The sequence below is a fragment of the Pelodiscus sinensis genome, chromosome 25 (genome assembly GCF_052426305.1).
Source record: "Pelodiscus sinensis isolate ZL-2025 chromosome 25, ASM5242630v1, whole genome shotgun sequence".
In the NCBI taxonomy this organism is placed as follows: Eukaryota; Metazoa; Chordata; order Testudines; family Trionychidae; genus Pelodiscus; species Pelodiscus sinensis.
In genome coordinates, this window is record NC_143076.1 from 2766346 (window position 1) to 2784748 (window position 18403).

Genomic DNA, 18403 nt, shown 5'->3' on the forward strand with positions numbered 1-18403 from the left:
TCTGAACCCTTTCCAAGGCCAAAATATCTTTTTTGAGGTGAGGAGACCACGTCTATACACAGTATTCAAGATGTGGGAGTACCATAGTTTTATACAGGAGCAGTAAGATATTCTGGGTCTTATTTTCTATCCCTTTCCTAATAATTCCTAGCATCCTATTTGCCTTTTTGACCACCGCTGCACTCTGCGTGGAAGTTTTCAGAGAACTGTCCACGATAACTCCAAGATCTCTTTCCTGATTTGTCGTAGCCAAATTAGCCCCCATCATACTGTACGTATAGTTGGGGTTATTTTTCCCGATGTGCATTACTTTACACTTATGCACATTAAATTTCATTTGCCATTTTGTTGCCCAATCACTCAGTTTGGTGAGATCTTCTTGGAGTCTCTCACAGTTTGCTTCTGTCTTGACTATCCTAAACAGTTTTGTATCATCCGCAAAGTTTACTACCTCACTGCTTACCCCTTCCTCCAGATTATTTATGAATAAGTTGAAAAGGATTGGTCCCAGGACTGACCCTTGGGGTACACCACTAGTTACCCCTCTCCAATCTGAAAATTTACCATTTATTCCTACCCTTTGTTTCCTGTCTTTTAACCAGTTCGCAATCCAAGAAAGGACCTTCCCTCTTATCCCATGGCCATGTAATTTACATAAGAGCCTTTGGTGAGGGACCTTGTCAAAGGCTTTCTGAAAATCCAAGTATACTATATCTACTGGATCCCCCTTGTCTGCATGTTTGTTAACCCCATTCAAAGAACTCTAATAGATTAATAAGACATGATTTCCCTTGACAGAAAACATGTTGACTTTTGTCCAACAAATTATGTTCTTCTACATGTTTCACAATTTTATTCTTCACTATTGTTTTGACTAATTAGCCCGGTACTGAAGTTAGACTTACCGGTCTGTAATTGCCAGGATTGCCTCTAGAGCCCTTTTTAAATATTGCCGTCATGTTGGCTACCTTCCAGTCATTAGGTACAGAAGCCGATTTAAAGGATAGGTTACAAACCTCAGATAATAGCTCAGCCTATACTCATAAATGTAAATACAAAAATCATACAAGTACATGAGTAGTATAAAAAATCAGGAAAGCATAACCTTTTAATAGACATGTCACTTAACACACTTTATACAAAATTTGGAGCAAACACCACATTGGGTGCATGTTCATATTGAAAATTGAATGTCACAGACCACAAGCGTCATTTAGTTAAAGTTTTAAATATAGAATGTATCTTTAAAAATAGTTAAATGTAACCTGGGACTGCAGATAAGTTATGCAGTAATTGTATAACTCTATGGATATCTTAACTGTGTATTTCTGTGCCTTTCCAGGTTCAGATATTTAGAGTGAACCTTTAACTTTGAATTTCCTAGATTTCTAATGCTTGTTTTATGAATAATTACAGCATCTTTGTAAAGTCTTTTACTCTAATTTACTACTATATAATCTTAATTTTAATATAATTTCTTCTAGGAATTAACATTAAGTTGAAATGGACTTTCTAATGGACATGATTAGTTTTCTATCAGAGTTAATTAACATGTGTTGCAGAGAGTATATGTCATGAATTTATGTGGTGAATTGTTGAAGTACAGTGCTCCCGACTTTTGCTATATATTTAAGAGGGTTTGTGTGTGTTTGCGTGTGTGGGTACGTCTAGATTACATGGCTCTGTCGACGGAACCATATAAAGTAGTTTACTCGGCATAGTCAAAGAAGCTGTAATTTAAATAATCCCAGCGCCATTAAAATAAAAATGGCCACCGCGCTGTGCCGACGATCAGCTGACCCTCTGCCCTGACCCTTTGACGATCAGTCTGTATCCTCCTTAACCCTCTGCCCTGAATCCTGCTTCCCCCATACCCGACAGTGACTTCTGCACCTACCATGCCTTGCTCTGAGTTCCCTTCTTCCCCCATGCCTCCCAACACCCTATCGTGATTCCTGAGCCCCCAGAAGGACCTGAGCAGCACTAGGTTAATCCTCTAGTCATAAATATTAGAAATAGGTTGGTGTTATACTGGTTTTTTGGAGGTCTCTAGTAGATTCTTATTTAAGATACTGTATAAAAATGGTTCTCAGGGACCTAGGATGCTGGGGGTAATTTGCTTGGAAGAGAAGTAGCTACAGTGATATAATCTCACGTGTGTGTATGTGTGTTTATCACTCTCCAGTGAACCTCGGATAGTAAGCCGGATTTTTCAATGTTGTGCATGGAATGGAGGCGTATTCTGGGTAAGTGGTTTATTTTCCCTAACTTAAAAATTAAACCATGCCACTGCTTCAATGCTTTTATGATTTCATAGATGCTGTGTCAGATTGCTTGTCCTTCTAAGTTGGAAGTCACTATGAATTGAGAGAAACCAGAAGGTTTCCTAAGTTTTGCAATTTTATGTTACGGGGACCCACCTTAAAATAGATAATAGAACTATTGCATTGCCTGAGCAAATCACTATATTAATCTGGAATCTGTTTCTCAAGTTCCTAATCTGCTTGTTTGCTGATTAGATGACGTCTGCAGTGCTGCTCCACTGAATCAAATATTACATTTATAGAATCAAAGGGTTGGAAGAGACCTCAAGAGGTCATTGAGTCCAAGCCCCTGCTAAAAGCAGGACCAATCTCAACTTAATCATACCAGCCAGGGCTTTGTCAAGATGGAATTTAAAAACCTCTAGGGATGGAGATTCCACCTTTTCCCTTGGTAACTCATTCTAGTGCTCCACCATCCTCTTAATGAAAGTTTTTTCTAATATCCATCCTGAACCTCTCCCACTACAACATGAGACCATTGCTCCTCATTCTGAGAACAGCCTCCCTCTATCCTCTTTGGAACCCTTCCCTTAAGATAGTTGAAAGGTGCTATAAAATTCTCCTCACTCTTCTGTAGACTAAATGGCTGTGTCTAGACTACATGCCTCTGTCGGCAGAGGCATGTAGATTAGACAGATCAGCAAAGGCAAATGAAGCTGCGATTTAAATGATCGCGGCTTCATTTACATTTACATGGCTGCCGCGCTGAGCCGACAAACAGCTGATCAGCTGTTTGTCGGCTCGCGTGCTAGTCTGGACGTTCCCCCTGTCGACATCAAAGCCCTTTGTCGGCAGCCCCGTTATTCCTCGTGAATGAGGTTTACCGAGGCTGCCGACAAAGGGCTTTGATGTCGACAGGGGGAACATCCAGACTAGCGCGCGAGCCGACAAACAGCTGATCAGCTGTTTGTCGGCTCAGCGCGGCAGCCATGTAAATGTAAATGAAGCCGCGATCATTTAAATCGCAGCTTCATTTGCCTTTGCTGAACAAACAAATCTATATGCCTCTGCTGACAGAGGCATGTAGTTTAGACGTACCCAATAAGCCCAAATCCCTCAGCCTCTTTTCATAAATCGTGCGCTCCAGCCCCCTAATCATTTTTGTTGCCCTCTGCTGGACTTTCTACAGTGCATCCACATCCTTTCTGTAATGGGGGGCAGAATTGGATACTTTACTCCAGATGTGGCCTCACCAGAGCTGAATACTGGGGAATAATCATTTCCCTTGATCTGCTGGCAGTGCTCCTACTAATGCATCCCAATATGCCATTAGCCTTCTTGGTTACAAGGGCATACTGTTGACTCATATCCAACTTCTCATCCACTTTAATCCCCAGGTCTATTTTTTACTATCTACTGCTTTGCTGGTTGTTTCCTAGCCTGTAGCAGTGCTTGGGAATCATCTGTCCTTACTGCAGGACTCTGCGCTTGACCTTGTTTAACTTCATCAGATTTCTTTTGGCCCAATCCTCCAATTTGTTTAGGTCAGTCTAGATCCTATCCCTACCCTCCAGCATATCTACCTCTCTCCATAGCTTAGTATCATCTGTGAACTTGATGAGGATGCAATCTATCCCCTCCTTCAGGTCATTAATAAAGATGTTGAACAAATCTTGCCCTAGAACTGATTCTTGGGATACTGTGCTTGATACCGATCGCCAACCAGACATCAAGCCATTGATCAATACCCATTAAACCTGACCATCTAGCCCAAGGCTACTTAACATGTGGACCGTGGCCTGTTTGTTTGTGGCCCATAGTGCGGTTTGGGTTTATGCGGCGCCAAAACAAAAAAGTAGTCAATATTCAGTAGTCTTCTATTGATAAGTGTTTTAGAAGTTAAATCCCTAGACTGTCATTGCTCATTAAAAGTGCTGTCATTATGGGTGGAAATCAGGTAAATATTGCATTTTATTAATATCAGCAGAACTTACTTAAACGGGGCATGCGTTGTGTAGTCTTGTCTTTGTATTCATTTCCATCAGTGTGAAAGAAGCTATTTGCATATATTTGTATATGCAACCACACTTAAGTTGTGGCCCTTGGCATGTGCTGTGAGTATCATTGTGGCCCCCAGGGCTTCCAAAGTTGAGAAGCCTTGATCTAGCTTGTTTTCTATCTATCGTATAGTCCATTCATCCAAACCATGCATCTTTAACTCTTTGGCAAGTATACTGTGGGAGACGGTATCAAAAGCTTTGCTAAAGTCAAGGTATATTACGTTCACTGCCTTCCCCATATCCCCAAAACCACTTACCTCGTCATAAAAGGCAGTCGGTTGGTCAGTAATGATTTGCCCTTGGTGAATTCATGTTGACTATTCCTCATCACTTTCCTATCCTTCAAGTGATTCAAAATGGATTCCTTGAAGATCTCTTCCATGATTTTTCTGGGGACTAAGACAAGGCTGACTGATCTGTAGTTCCCTGGATTCTCCTTCTTCCCTTTTTTAAAGATGAGCACTACAATTCATGTCACCTTTCCTAATACTGTAGTTGTTAATATGTTTAGTAGGGTTTATTCATGATTGTAATGAGTGCTTTGAAGTCTAATAATCACTTGTTTCTCTTCATTGTCCATTAGACTTTGTCATGGTGGGTGACAAATCAACATGGAAATGTTGAAAGGAAGCAGTTCAGTTATATAATCTGGCTGTATTTAAGTAGAGAAGCTATTTTTCAGTGCTCTGCATTGATGGATCATGTTGTTTAATGTTTAACATATGGCTAGCAAGCATTTTGCTATTAAATAGAGAATGTACAATGCCTGCATGAAATACACCTTTAAGTCACCTTTTTATGGATCTTTGTTGCTGTTGATGAGTCCTATCTGAAGTTGAGGTGTTTAGGTGACACATATGCAACAGCCTCTCCGTTTGCCAAAGCCATTCAGCGTAACAATGGCAGGGCAGTCAGACAAAATTATCCTTTTAGTAGGAGTCTTGCAGTAGGTGTATGTATTGAGGCAATTGATTGTCTCATATTTAATCTCTGTAAAGTGCCTGAATATTGAGCTGATAGATAGGGATAAGAGGAATAGAAATGAACATGTAAATGTCATTAACTAAAACCCTTTTATGGTATCCTTATTGACTTTTTCCTTTTCCTTTAGCTAAGTCTCCTCTTGTTTTACCGAGTATTTATGCCTGTACTTCAGTCAGTCACAGCACAGATAATTGGTAAGTACATAATTTGTTTCTCTTGAGTGCTAGGACATCAGATCTCTTCAGCCAATAATTATCTGCAGGGCCCTACTAAATCCATGGTTCATTCTGGTCAGTCTGGCCTGAGAGTTTTGAAATTGGTCAATTTCATAATTTCAGATATAAACACCTGAAATTTCATGGTTTTGTGTGATCATGGGAGTCCCGACCCAAAATGCGGTTGTTAGGGGATTGCACAATTGTTCTAAGGCAGGGTTTCCCAACCTGTGGGTCGCCATTACATTTCAAAGAGTTGCCAGGTGTCTCCCCAGGTGGCTCTTAAGGAGCCATTCATACATTTTTTGAATTGCCCTTGGTCACCAAGTCTTCCTGAATTGTCAAAATGGGTCCCCATATGGGAAAGATTGGGAACCGCGGTTCTCAGCGAATCACAATATGGCCCCCCTCACAGCTTCCTGTAGTTAGTTGGTTTCTGGAGGTGGAGGTAGGTGTAGGGACTGCCCTGAACTCCAGCTAGAGTAGCGGGAAGGAGAGTGGAAGCCCCAAGCCCTGGCTGGAGAAGAGTGGGAGATGGAAACCCTGAGCCTGGGCTGCCCCAAACTTTGGCTGGAACAGCAGGTGAGGGGGGAGGTAGAAGCCCTGAGCCCATGCTTAAGTGGAAAGGAGCAGAAGCCCTGAGCCTGGGCTGCCTCGAGTCCCAGCTGGAGCAAGAAGGGGCAAAAACCCAGAGTCTGGGCTGCTGAGTCCTGGCTGTAAGTGGCAGTGGTGGAGAAGCCCCAAGCCTAGGCTGCCCCAAGTTCAACTAGTACTGCAGAGGGCTGAAGCCCAGATTCCAGGCTGCCCCTGCTGCTGCAGCAGCTGGAATCCGCTGTGGGAAGAATCCACAAGCTCAGTGCCCGGAGCTGCAGCAGGAGTTGCTGTGGGGAAAAAGGAAGGAATGGCAGCCTGGAGCCTGACTCCCAGAAGGGTGTGCCATCCTAATTTCTGTGCTACCTCATGAGGTGGGTCTGATTTTTTTTTTTTCCCTCCAGTCATGGTCATGCAAGGGAGGAACAACTGCACAGCTGGACTAACAGCTAGGAGCCCCACTCCCAGCAGTAGGGGAGAACAGATTTCATGGATGAGGGCTGATTTCACAGTCTGTGACATGTATCAGCATCTTTGTAGCAGACTAAGGAGACTGCTCCCACATCCCGCCTCTCCATCCTTGAGTTTTTGCCCTCAATTAAATGCCTGAAGATACTGAGCATGTGCAGGTCCCATTGAATTGAGTGAGGGATGTGAGAGCTCAGTACAGACCGAAATCTGAGTTGAATTGAAAGGGATTTGGATGCTCATGTCCCCATCAAATTAATGGGAATTGGACATCCATATTACTTAGCATCCATATTACTTAAGATGCTTTGAAAATCTCAGCCAGATTTTCTTTCTTTTTTTTCTATTATGAAAACTGATACATCAGCCTATAAAAGCACACCTGGACAAAGTTTAAACAATGTTCCAATGACTTCCTTAGCACAACTGTGTATCAGAAAGATTGATCGACAGTTTAGCTAGCACATGGAGAAGTGGAGAAGACATTTTTTAACCCTATGTTTTAGAAACTAGGTACATAAGAACAACGAGAAGTCCTGTGGCACCTTATAGACTAACAGATTTATTGGAGCATAAGCTTTCGTGGGCAAAGACCCACTTCGTCAGATGCATCTGCTCCAATAAGCTTATGCTCCAATAAATCCGTTAGTCTTTAAGGGCACGTCTAGACTACATGGCTCCGTCAACGGAGCCATGTAGATTTGTTTACTCGGCAAAGGGAAATGAAACGGTGATTTAAATAATCGCCGTGTCATTTAAATTAAAATGGCTGCCGCGTTGTGCTGACCAGCTGTTTGGCAGCACAGCACTGTAGTCTGGATGCTCTGCGGTCGGCATCAAAGGCATTTGTCGACCTCCCCAGTAAACCTCATCCCACGAGGCATAACGGGGAGGTCGACAAATGCCTTTGATGCTGACCGCAGAGCGTTCAGACTACAGTGCTGTGCCGCCAAACAGCTGGTCAGCACAACGCGGCAGCCATTTTAATTTAAATGACACGGCGATTATTTAAATCGTGCCCCAAGGAGCCACAGGACTTCTCTTTGTTCTTGCAGATTCAGACTAACACGGCTACCCCTCTGATACTAGTTACATAAGAACATCCATATTGGGTCAGACCAAAGGTTCATCTAGCTCTCAGTATCCTGTCTTCTGACAGTGGCCAGTGCCGGGTGCCTCAGAAGGAATGAACAGAACGGTTAATCAAGTGATCCATTTCCAACTTCCCAGTTATTTTTTATCCATATAGAAATCTTGCTTCTGTTTGTAATTACTCTTCATTTAAATACTCTTCACAGTGAAGCTCATCAGAAACTGTACACCTTTCTCTTTATTAGGGATCTAGCTTCATAGCATTTGCAGTATGTAACATAGAAAGTTATCATTAGATATGGGATGCGTTGTTTAATTGGCGTGTTCTCTTACCCAGACAGTGAAGTCTAAAGTTGTTGACACTTCTTACCTCAGACAGTTCATTTTATATTTTGGAAGAGACCTTATTTAAATGCACAGTGCTTCTATGTTAAGAGGCCTGGACTGGAAATGCTAAGTGTTACTATTTACATTAACAGGAACAGTCTCTACTCATTTTCATAGTCCTCAGATTCTTCTTAAACCCATAGAAATTAAGTCTTAATACTGAAAACAAATGTAGAATCCAACATGTTAAAACTCAGTGCATGGGAATAGTAATATGTATTGAACCTTGGGGGTGAATGCCAACAGGAGCAGGGATCTGCTTCTAACTGTGCTGTTTGTTAGCAGTTTGACACAGTCACATTGCTTCTAGTTTTCTGTCATATGAGGAGGAGCTTCAGCATAGGTCCAGAACAGTCACAGAAATGTCCAATAATTGCTGACTTGTGGCAAGCTAGAAGCAATACTTCCAAGTGTTTTTGGTTTCAGAGAACACTGAAAATTCAGGAAAAACTGAGTGAGTTCTCCAGTAATACAGACACACAAACTCTCCGACTGTCTGATCAAATAATGTACTTCTACCTTTCGGGGAAGAAAGAGAGATATAGTGCATGATATTGACTGTGTTTAATTTTTGGGAGATCTTCTAATGTTACAGTGATGGTTGCCATAAAAGTACAGCTGCTCCCCGAGTTACGAACAAGTTATGGACCAACACTTGGTCCGTAACTTGAAATGTTCGTAACTTGGATCCCATAGAGTTACATGGCGACCGCGCTGTTTGTAAGCGCGGATCGCCGTTCATAACTCGGATCCACATTTACGACCGCTTTGGTCGTAAGTGGAGGTGGTCGTAACTCGGGGAGTGGCTGTATTGTGACAGGCCATACGGCTGCAGGAAGGTCCTGGAAGATGACTATATTAGCCCTAGAATGTTAAAGGCCCTTTTTCATATCAGCTGAGAAGGGGTTACCTCAGGTCAATACCTGAATTCAATTAAGGGCTGCTTGTGGCCTTCAAAAACCACTCCTCTCAAGGTGGAGAGATAAAAAGACAAGCTGCTAACAGGCTCGTGGAAGCAGGGAAATAAGTTGCTCCAGGGTGAGAGGTTGTAGGGGAGACAACTACACTAGAGTGCCTGCTAAGGGAACGACTGATACCCCATGGCAGCCAAGAGGACGATACCTTGCCCCAGCAATGGGGCGAAGTGAAAGTTCTTCTTTGAGTGATGTCCCGAAGGTGCTCCACTGTAGGTGCGGGTCTCCCGGAGTCGCAGATCGGAGCCTTGCAAAACAGTTTCTCCCATTGAGCTGAGTATGCGCAGGAGGCTCCTTGTGTCTCTCCCACCCGAGTGTGTAACTTGCAGGGCTCAACCCCTCCATTTCAGTTCCTCTTTAACCACCCTCGTCAGCGGACGGAGCTTCAACATCTCCCTCTCAGCCTATTACCTCATGTAGTGCTTCACACTACATTACACTTAGACAGTTATCTTTATTACTTTTATAATAGTTAGCTCAATAGTTCATTAAGAGTTTCTCTCATTTAATTTACCAAAAAGGAAAAAAAAAAAAAGAGGGAGAGAAGAGTTTCTTCCTTCCGGGGATCTGAATGCGGCTTTGCTGCTCAGGGGCAGCACGTTTCGGATTTCTACCGGCTCTTCCCTGTTCTCGAAAGAAAGAAGGAAAACAAACTAAAACGAAAGGAAATAAATAAGTATCACAGATAATTTAATGTGTGGGGCTCCTCGAGCTTCAAAAAATACAAGGAGTGTAAAGCCTATGCCAGTATCCGATAGCCACTCACTATGCATATGGTGCTTGGGGGAAACCCATGTACCACAGAAATCATAGAATACTAGGACTGGAAGGGACCTTGAGGTCATCAAGTCCAGTCCCCTGCCCTCATGGCAGGACCAAATGCTGTCTAGACCATCCCTGATAGGCATTTAGCTAACCTACTCTTAAATATCTCCACAGACGGAGATTCCACAACCTCCCTGGGCAATTTATTCCAGTGTTTGACTACCCTGAGAGGAACTTTTTCCTAATGTCCAACCTAAACCTCCCTTGCTGCAGTTTAAGCCCATTGCTTCTTGTTCTATCCCCAGAGGCCAAGATGAACAAGTTTTCTCCCTCCTCCTTATGACACCCTTTTAGATACTTGAAAACTGCTATCATGTCCTCCCTCAATCTTCTCTTTTCTAAACTAAAGAAACCCAATTTTTTCAGCTTTCCTTCATAGGTCATGTTCTCTAGACCTTTAATCATTCTTGTTGCTCTTCTCTGGACCCTCTCCAATTTCTCCATATCTTTCTTGAAATGCGGTGCCCAGAACTGGACACAATACTCCAACTGAGGCCTAACTAGTGCAGAGTAGAGTGGAAGAATGACTTCTCGTGTCTTGTTCACAACACACCTTGTAATGCATCCCAGAATCATGTTTGCTTTTTTTGCAACAGCATCACACTGCTGACTCCTATTCAGCTTGTGGTCCACTATAACCCTTAGATCCTTTTCTGCCATACTCCTTTCTAGACAGTCGCTTCCCATTTTGTATCTGTGAAACTGATTGTTCCTTCCTAAGTGGAGCACTTTGCATTTGTCTTTATTAAACTTCATCCTGTTTACCTCAGACCATTCCTCCAATTTGTCCAGATCATTTTGAATTGTGACCCTATCCTCCAGATTAGTCTCAACCCCTCCCAGCTTGGTATCATCTGCAAACTTAATAAGCATACTTTCTATGCCATTATCTATATCGTTGATGAAGATATTGAACAGAGCCAGTCCCAAAACAGATCCCTGCGGAACCCCACTTGTTATACCTTTCCAGCAGTATTGTGAACCATTAATAACTACTCTCTGAGTACGGTTATCCAGCCAGTTATGCACCCACCATATAGTAGCCCCATCTAAGTTGTATTTGCCTAGTTTATTGATAAGAATATCATGCGAGACTGTATCAAACGCTTTACTGAAGTCTAGGTATACCACATCCACTGCTTCTCCCTTATCCACAAGACTCGTTATCCTATTAAATAAATTAATAAATAAATAATATCCTATTAAATAAATTAATGGAGATTGCTTCTCTCCCAGAACTGGAAGGAACCTTGAAAGGTCACCAGTCCCCTACTTTCACAGCAGGACCAAGTACCATACCTGATGAATTTTTGCACCAAATCCCTAAATGGCCTCTGGAAGGATTGAACTCACAACGCTGGATTTAGCAGGCCAATGCTCAAACCACCAAGCTATCCCTCTTCCCTGATAGCTTAAAGAAAGCTATCAGATTGGTTTGACATGATTTGTTCTTTACAAATCCATGCTGGCTGTTCCCTATCACCTTGCCACCTTCCAAGTGTTTACAGATTATTTCCTTAATTACTTGCTCCATTATCTTCCCTGGCACAGAAGTTAAACTAACTGGTCTGTAGTTTCCTGGGTTGTTCTTATTTCCCTTTTTATAAATGGGCACTATATTTGCCCTTTTCTAGTCTTCTGGAATCTCTCCTGTCTCCCATGATTTTCCAAAGATGATAGCTAGAGGCTCAGATACCTCCTCTATCAGCTCCTTGAGTATTCTAGGATGCATTTCATCAGGCCCTGGTGACTTGCAGGCATCTAACTTTTCTCGGTGATTTTTAACTTGTTCTTTTTTTATTTATCTTCTAAACCTACCCCCTTCCCACTAGCATTCACTATGAGTATGTCTACACTACCCTCCTAGTTCGAACTAGGAGGGTAATGTAGGCATACCGCACTTGCAAATGAAGCCCGGGATTTGAATTTCCCGGGCTTCATTTACATAAGCGGGGAGCCGCCATTTTTAAAACCCCGCTGGTTCGAACCCCTTGCAGTGCGCCTACACGGGGCACGAACTAGGTAGTTCGAACTAGGCTTCCTAGTTCGAGCTACCGTTACTCCTCATTTCACAAAAAGTCGTGGTGCCACAAGGAAAGTCGGCTTGCTCAGTTAAAGCAGCACCAGCTCCAACAGTGCCATGTTTCGCCACACCCATGCTGATGGTGTACCCATAACTGAGGCAGGAAGCAGCAGACACACCACAATCAGTGGCTGATAATCTAAGCTGGCTCCAGCACACGTGCCCCCCTTCTATCACCTGCAATGTCCTCAGCTCGTGGCTCTCCTCAAATACTAAAATCTCCAGAACAGTCTCACCATGGTCCTTTACCTGATGATAACCAGATGACCACATATTCCTCACGACATGCATCACCAACAGGGTCACGCTCATACCTCGACAACTGCCTGATAAAAGGGGTTTCATGCGATGAAACCACCTCCATGATAAATATAACAAGAGCTCTCCTTACTCGTCTAGGCCTACTAATCAATGAACAGAAATCAACACTGCGCACAGTCCAAGGCATAGAAGTTATAGGTGCCCGCCTAGACTCGATCTTGGCCTGTGCATACTTACCTCAACAACGCTTCATAGCTATACAAGACCTCATAAACACAATATCCATGACCCTTTCTACCACGATACTCATGTGTCTCCGACTGATGGGGCATATGGCCGCAACGACTTACATGGTCTGTCTTATAAGTCTTCACTTCCATTGCTTTCAACTATGGATAGCAACCGTGTACATTCCATCTCGACACTCTAGAAATGAGAGTTATCGTACCTCCAGACATTCTCACATCTCTAAGATGGTGGACATTAGCGGACAGTCTCCTGGCAGGGGTCCTATTCCATCAAGCCAGGCCCATGCTACAAATTACCACAGATGCATCTCTCCTGGGCTGTAGAGCCCACATGAACGACCAATTGGTCCAAGGCAAATGGTCTCCTCACAAGATATCATTGCACATCAACCTACTGGAGGTGAGGGCAGTAAGAAATGCATGTGCACATTTTGTGCCCAAAATTGTCAACCGTAGAGTTTGAATCCTTACAGACAACATCTGCACTATAGTTTATATAAACAGGCAAGGCGGTGCCTGCTCCTGTTCCCTATGTGCAGAGGCCATTGGCCTATGGAATTGGTGCATCCATAACCAGGTTTCACTCACAGCATCTTACCTACCTGGGGCCAGCAGTGTCACAATGGACTCCTTGAGCCGCAACTTCTCCGTGGACCACGAATGGGAACTACATCTAGAGGTCACCAACTCACTATTCTACAAATGAGGGAGGCCATCAATAGACCTCTTCGCTTCTTCCCAAAATACAAAATGCCCCCAATTCTGTTCCTGAGTGGGACTTGGCAAACAGTCCCTAGGTGATGCATTTCTGATCAAATGAACAGCTCCTCTGCATTATGTTTTTCCCTCCATACCGCTTATTCCCAGAGTCCTACACAAGCTCTGCACAGACTGCATGTGTGTCATCCTCATAGCCCCATCGTAGTCGTGCTAGACCTGGTCTCCATACCTCCACAAGCTAGCGGTTCAACCTCCTTACTGACTGCCACGCTGATGCAACCTTCTCTCCCAGAACCATGGGAAGATGTTGCATCCACAACTCAGTACTCTTCATCTCCAGGTGTGGCTACTCTATGGTTCACAGAATTAGAAGACCAGTGTTCTCAGACGGTGAAAGACATTCTCCTTCATAGCAGGAGACCATCTACACGAAAGACTTACATGCAAAAATGTAAGTCTGCTTTTCTCAGTGGTGTCAGAGGACTGAGAGAGAACCATGGATGTCCCCACTGAACACCATCCTAGACTACATCCTAAATCCTACACCCCATTTGATGGTTTCTCCATATCTGCATATCCTATCACCAAAAGGTTCCTTAAGAGCCTCCACAACATATTCCCACCCGATAGGACCCCACCTCCCTTATGGGACTTGAATCTTGTTCTGGATTATTTGACCAGGCCCCCTTTTGAACAGTTGGCCACTGTTGTACTACCCTTCCTCTTTATGAAAGTCTGCTTTTTACTAGCTGTCACTTCAGTAAGGAGAGTAGGAAAACTTGGGGCCCTTATGGCGGAACCCCCATACTCAGTTTTTACAAAAGACAGTGTCACACTGAGACCTCATCCAGCATTTTTACCAAAAGTCTGTACACCATTCCATGTGAATGAACCCATTGTGTTACCTACCTTTTTCTCAAAGCCCCATGCCTCACCGCAAGATGCTACCCTACAGACTCTTAATATCCGACGAGCATTGGCCTTCTTTCTGGAAAGAACATGAGCATTTCGTAAATCTCAAAGACTTTTTATATCCATCGTGGAATGCTCAAAATGGACACCCATTTCATCCTAGCATATCTCAAAGTAGATATCGACATGCATAGTTAAGTGTCATACCCTGTTGGCCATTACAACATCTACCATGAGCACATTCTACTTGGGCTACAGCTGCTTCCATGGCTTTCTTGGACAACGTTACGCTAATAGACATTTATCGAGCTGTGACACGGTCATCAGACCACACTTTTGCTAAACATTATGCCATATTACTTCAACTCGCTTCTGATTCAGCGGTAGCTACCACAGTTTTATCCACCACTGCCAGACTGAGACTCCAACTCCCTTCATCCAGATTGAATATTGATCTATAGTCACCTACAGTGGAGCATCTGTAGGGACATCACTCAAAGAAGAAAAGGAAGTTACTCACTTTGTGCAGTAACAACTGTTCCTCAAGATGTGGGTGCTCCACAGCCCTCCCTTCCTCCCCTCCGCTCGGAGTCTTATTTACTCAGGCATAGACAAAGAACTGAGAGCGAGCAACACACTTGGGTGGGAGCGATGGGAGATGCCTCCTGTGCATGTGTGGCTCAGTGGGGGAAACTGCTGTACAAGGCTCCGATCTGCAACTCCAGGTGACCTGTCACCTACAGTGGAGCACCCATGGGGACACACACACTCCTTTGTACCCAGCTGGGTTGTTGTTTGAGGTTCTTTCCTTTTTTTGTTTGGTGGAGGATCACCCCTTAGGCTGACCCCCAGGCCTACCCTGAAAATACAACCAAGAGAACACAGGAGGAGGAAAGCAAACTCTGCTTGAGTAGGGCCGATTACTTCAGGTCTGCCATTGCCTGAGGGGAAAGCGCTAAGGCTGGTGTGAGAAAAGAGATGTCCTGCTACAGTACTTACCCAGGCAAATCTTTTACCTTTACCCTATGTCTTCTGACCTGTCTTTCCCATCCACTAGTTCTCTTCTGTTTAATACTATCCTACCTTCTTTTTTTCTTGCTTTCTCTCCCCCCCCCCCACACATCTTTGTTCATCTCCTTTCCCTTTTGCTGTCACTGTCTCTTGCCTTACTCCATTCTGTCATTATACTCTTATGTCTGTCCTTCTCTACCTGCTACTGGGTGCACTCTTATCCACTGTTCAGGTGTCTGATCTCTCATGATATATATGCTGTAACTGTTATTTCTTAAAGTTCAGTCAGAGCAAGGAATAGAATGCTGATTAGAATGAGCACTCGAGGAGCAGATAAGTCAAGGAATCTCACTATAAGTATCAGAAACCCAGAGAGTTAGCCATCAAAATGAAAGAGAACCCCATCTTTTTTTCTGGGACTTTCATCTCTTCAAAGCCAAGCCACACAGCTTTGATAATATCCGTTCAAAATAGTACTGAGGAATAGGCAAGATCTTCCCATGTGTCTATTGCACAACTTTTTAATTATGAAATGCTTTCTCTTCCCATCCACTTACGTTTTCCACAAATAAATGACAAATCCAGAAACCTTATCCCTAATGTTGGAAGAAGCAACTATATTCTTGCTTATAACACAAGAAATTGAAAGCCGTTGCTTTTGAACTAGCAGCCTCAAAGCATATGTTCCCTTAGGATTAACCACTGATTTCTTATGGAAGTACTGCTGCTAGGGTATTATTTGAAAAGGGGTCTGTAAAGAAGGTTAGGAGGAAATGGCCCTTCCTGGTTTTATATGTGCCCTGGTCTACACTAGTTTAGGTCGAATTTAGCCACATAAGGTCAATTTTCTAAACAATGAGTCCACACTACTAAGCCCATTCCGTTGACTTTAAGAGCTGCTGAAGTTGATTTTGAAAAGCAGGAGCTTTCCATAAGGAGTAATGCAAAATTCAACCATGCATGGCTGAATTTACAGTAGTGTTGATCCAGCATTGAGAAAGTCAGTGTTCTTGACCTCTGGGACACTGTGATCACTCTGGACAGAACTAGTGACTGCTGCTCTCCAGGTGAACAGGAAAAGCTCCAGGAAAGTTTGAATTTCATTTCCTGTGGCCAGCGTTGTGAGCACACCTGAGCAGCACACATAGCCATGAGTTCAAGTTCCATGATCTTCAGTTCCCAAGGGTGCAGAAGAGCACCATCATAGAGTATGAAGGAAACCTTGGACCTCATCAAGGCATGGGGAGAGGAATCGATTCTCTCGGAGCTCCGAACCAGCAAAAGAAACACTGATATTTATGGAAAGATGGCAAAAACCATGGTGTAGAGAGGATATGCCAGGGACATCCAGCAGTGCCATGTTAAAATAAAGGAGCTGAGGCAGTCCTATCACAAGACAAAGGAGACAAACAGACGTTCTGGTGCATCGCTGCCAGCATGCTGCTTCTACGACGAGCAGCATGCTATCCTGTGGGTGACCCAACGAGCTTCCTAAGTCAGACCATGGAATCCTCCCAAGACACTCAGGGCAGCAGCATAGAGGACAACATAAGGGGTGGAGGAGGAGGACGATGATGAGAATGGCCAGCCAGTGAGCAGCAAGAGTCAAGAACTTTTTATAACCTTGGTGTCAGTCCCCTCCTCTCACAATTGGGTACTGATCCCATGAAGGGCACTTCTGGTGAGTTCACTTTTTTTTTTTTGGTACAAGAGGGTTAAGGCAATTGAGTGTGATGTGTTGCACACTCTGTGTGTACAGAGTGCGGGAGGCTCAGAACAGTTTAACGTGTCAGGAGATGGAGCGGGAATCCTCCCTGCATATCTCCATAAAGCTCTCATATTGGAATTCTTTGATCCTGTCACAGGGTTTCTGGGGAGGCCTACCTTATTTTGTCCTTCCCACACCAAGCCACCAGTGAGTGGTCTGGTGTCATTGCAGCACAAAGCATTGTAGCATAAGGTCCATGTTTCTGGCCACATTCATTCAGTATCTGCTTGCAATCACTTTGTGTGATTTAGAGAATACTGATGTCTCACATGGCAACCTGGATGAAGGAGGAGGGGAAGCTATTAACTGCTGCCTTTGCTGCTAGCATGGCTTCAGCCCCTGGCACTCCTTCTTTCCCTTCTGCTCTCCACCCCACAGGCTCCTGTGGGATGGGAAAGTAGCACTCTCCTGAGAAGTGGGGTGTAGTGGACACAGGAGGGAAGCCATGTGACCCACCACCCTGCCCTGCTTACATGAATTGACTCTGTCCCCCCTCCTGCGATATGGGAAAGTAGCACTCTCCCAGGAAGCGGGGTATGATGGACACAGAGCGGGGAAACTATGTGAGCTGCCCTCCTGCCCCCGCACCAGCACAACTAGACCCCATTCCCTCCCTCCCAGCTGCAGGACTGTGGGCTGGCAGGCCCCTTACCATGCCTGCCTTCAAACTATGAGAGTCCAGATGTTCCTTTGAGAACTCTGCTGTGTCCTGCTATACAGTCGCTGCTCTAAAGCATAACTTTGGCCTTGCACAGAACACATCGCCATTTTCTTTAGAGAGACCTTTGCTGAATGTTAACAGATTAGGTTTTAGGCTCCACAATATATCTCCTGTAATGTATGGCCTTTACTTTTCATTGCAGCGGGAATAGCAGGGAGCTCACGGCATACTCCTTCAGGTCCATCAGCTATCTGGCTTGCACAAATCTACAGGCAAAAATGGACATGTTTAAAGAGCAAATGGAGTATAGGAATACACTGCTGGAATAGAGTACAGTGGAGCACCAGGAGAAGAGAGTATGCAGGGAACTGCAATGAAAGCACCAGGAGAATGTCTTTCTGTCCCTGATGGCTATGATGGGGCACATAGCAGTATGTCTGGAGAGCATCCCTCCCCTTGTAGAACAATTTCCCTTCTCACCCAGTTCCATAGCTTCCATCCCCAGGAGCTGTACGACATGGGGGAAGGGGACTCAAAGACGGCTTCTCACATTCAACCTCTGGGGCATTGAAGCAAAAGGTTGTCCTTGCATTTCTTATCACCTGACTTGAGGTCCCCTTTTGTGTGTCTGATATCTTCCCTAAATAAAAATGCATGAATTCTGAACAACAATTTCTTTATTGTTTGTATTGCAGGGGAGGAGTGGGGGATTTCAGGCAAACGCACTGAATGCAGGGGCACCTCATTGAGAGCAAGGTGCATGACTCTCAAAATTGTCCATTCATAAAACTTTTTTCAAAGTCTCCCTGATATGTATTGCCCTGTGCTGTGCTCTCTGCTGTGACCTCATCAGCAGATTCCTAAACTTTCCCTTTATAT

General features: G+C 44.0%; 1 protein-coding gene across 1 annotated transcript in view; it reads left to right on the forward strand.

Moving 5' to 3' along the window:
• Positions 1-18403, forward strand: part of EI24 (EI24 autophagy associated transmembrane protein) — an 89219-nt gene that overhangs the window by 39089 nt on the left and 31727 nt on the right. Inside the window, exons 4-5 of the mRNA XM_075909260.2 lie at positions 2186-2246; positions 5436-5502. Of these exons, the coding sequence (XP_075765375.1) occupies positions 2186-2246; positions 5436-5502 (128 nt within the window). The remainder of the gene's footprint in view (positions 1-2185; positions 2247-5435; positions 5503-18403) is intronic.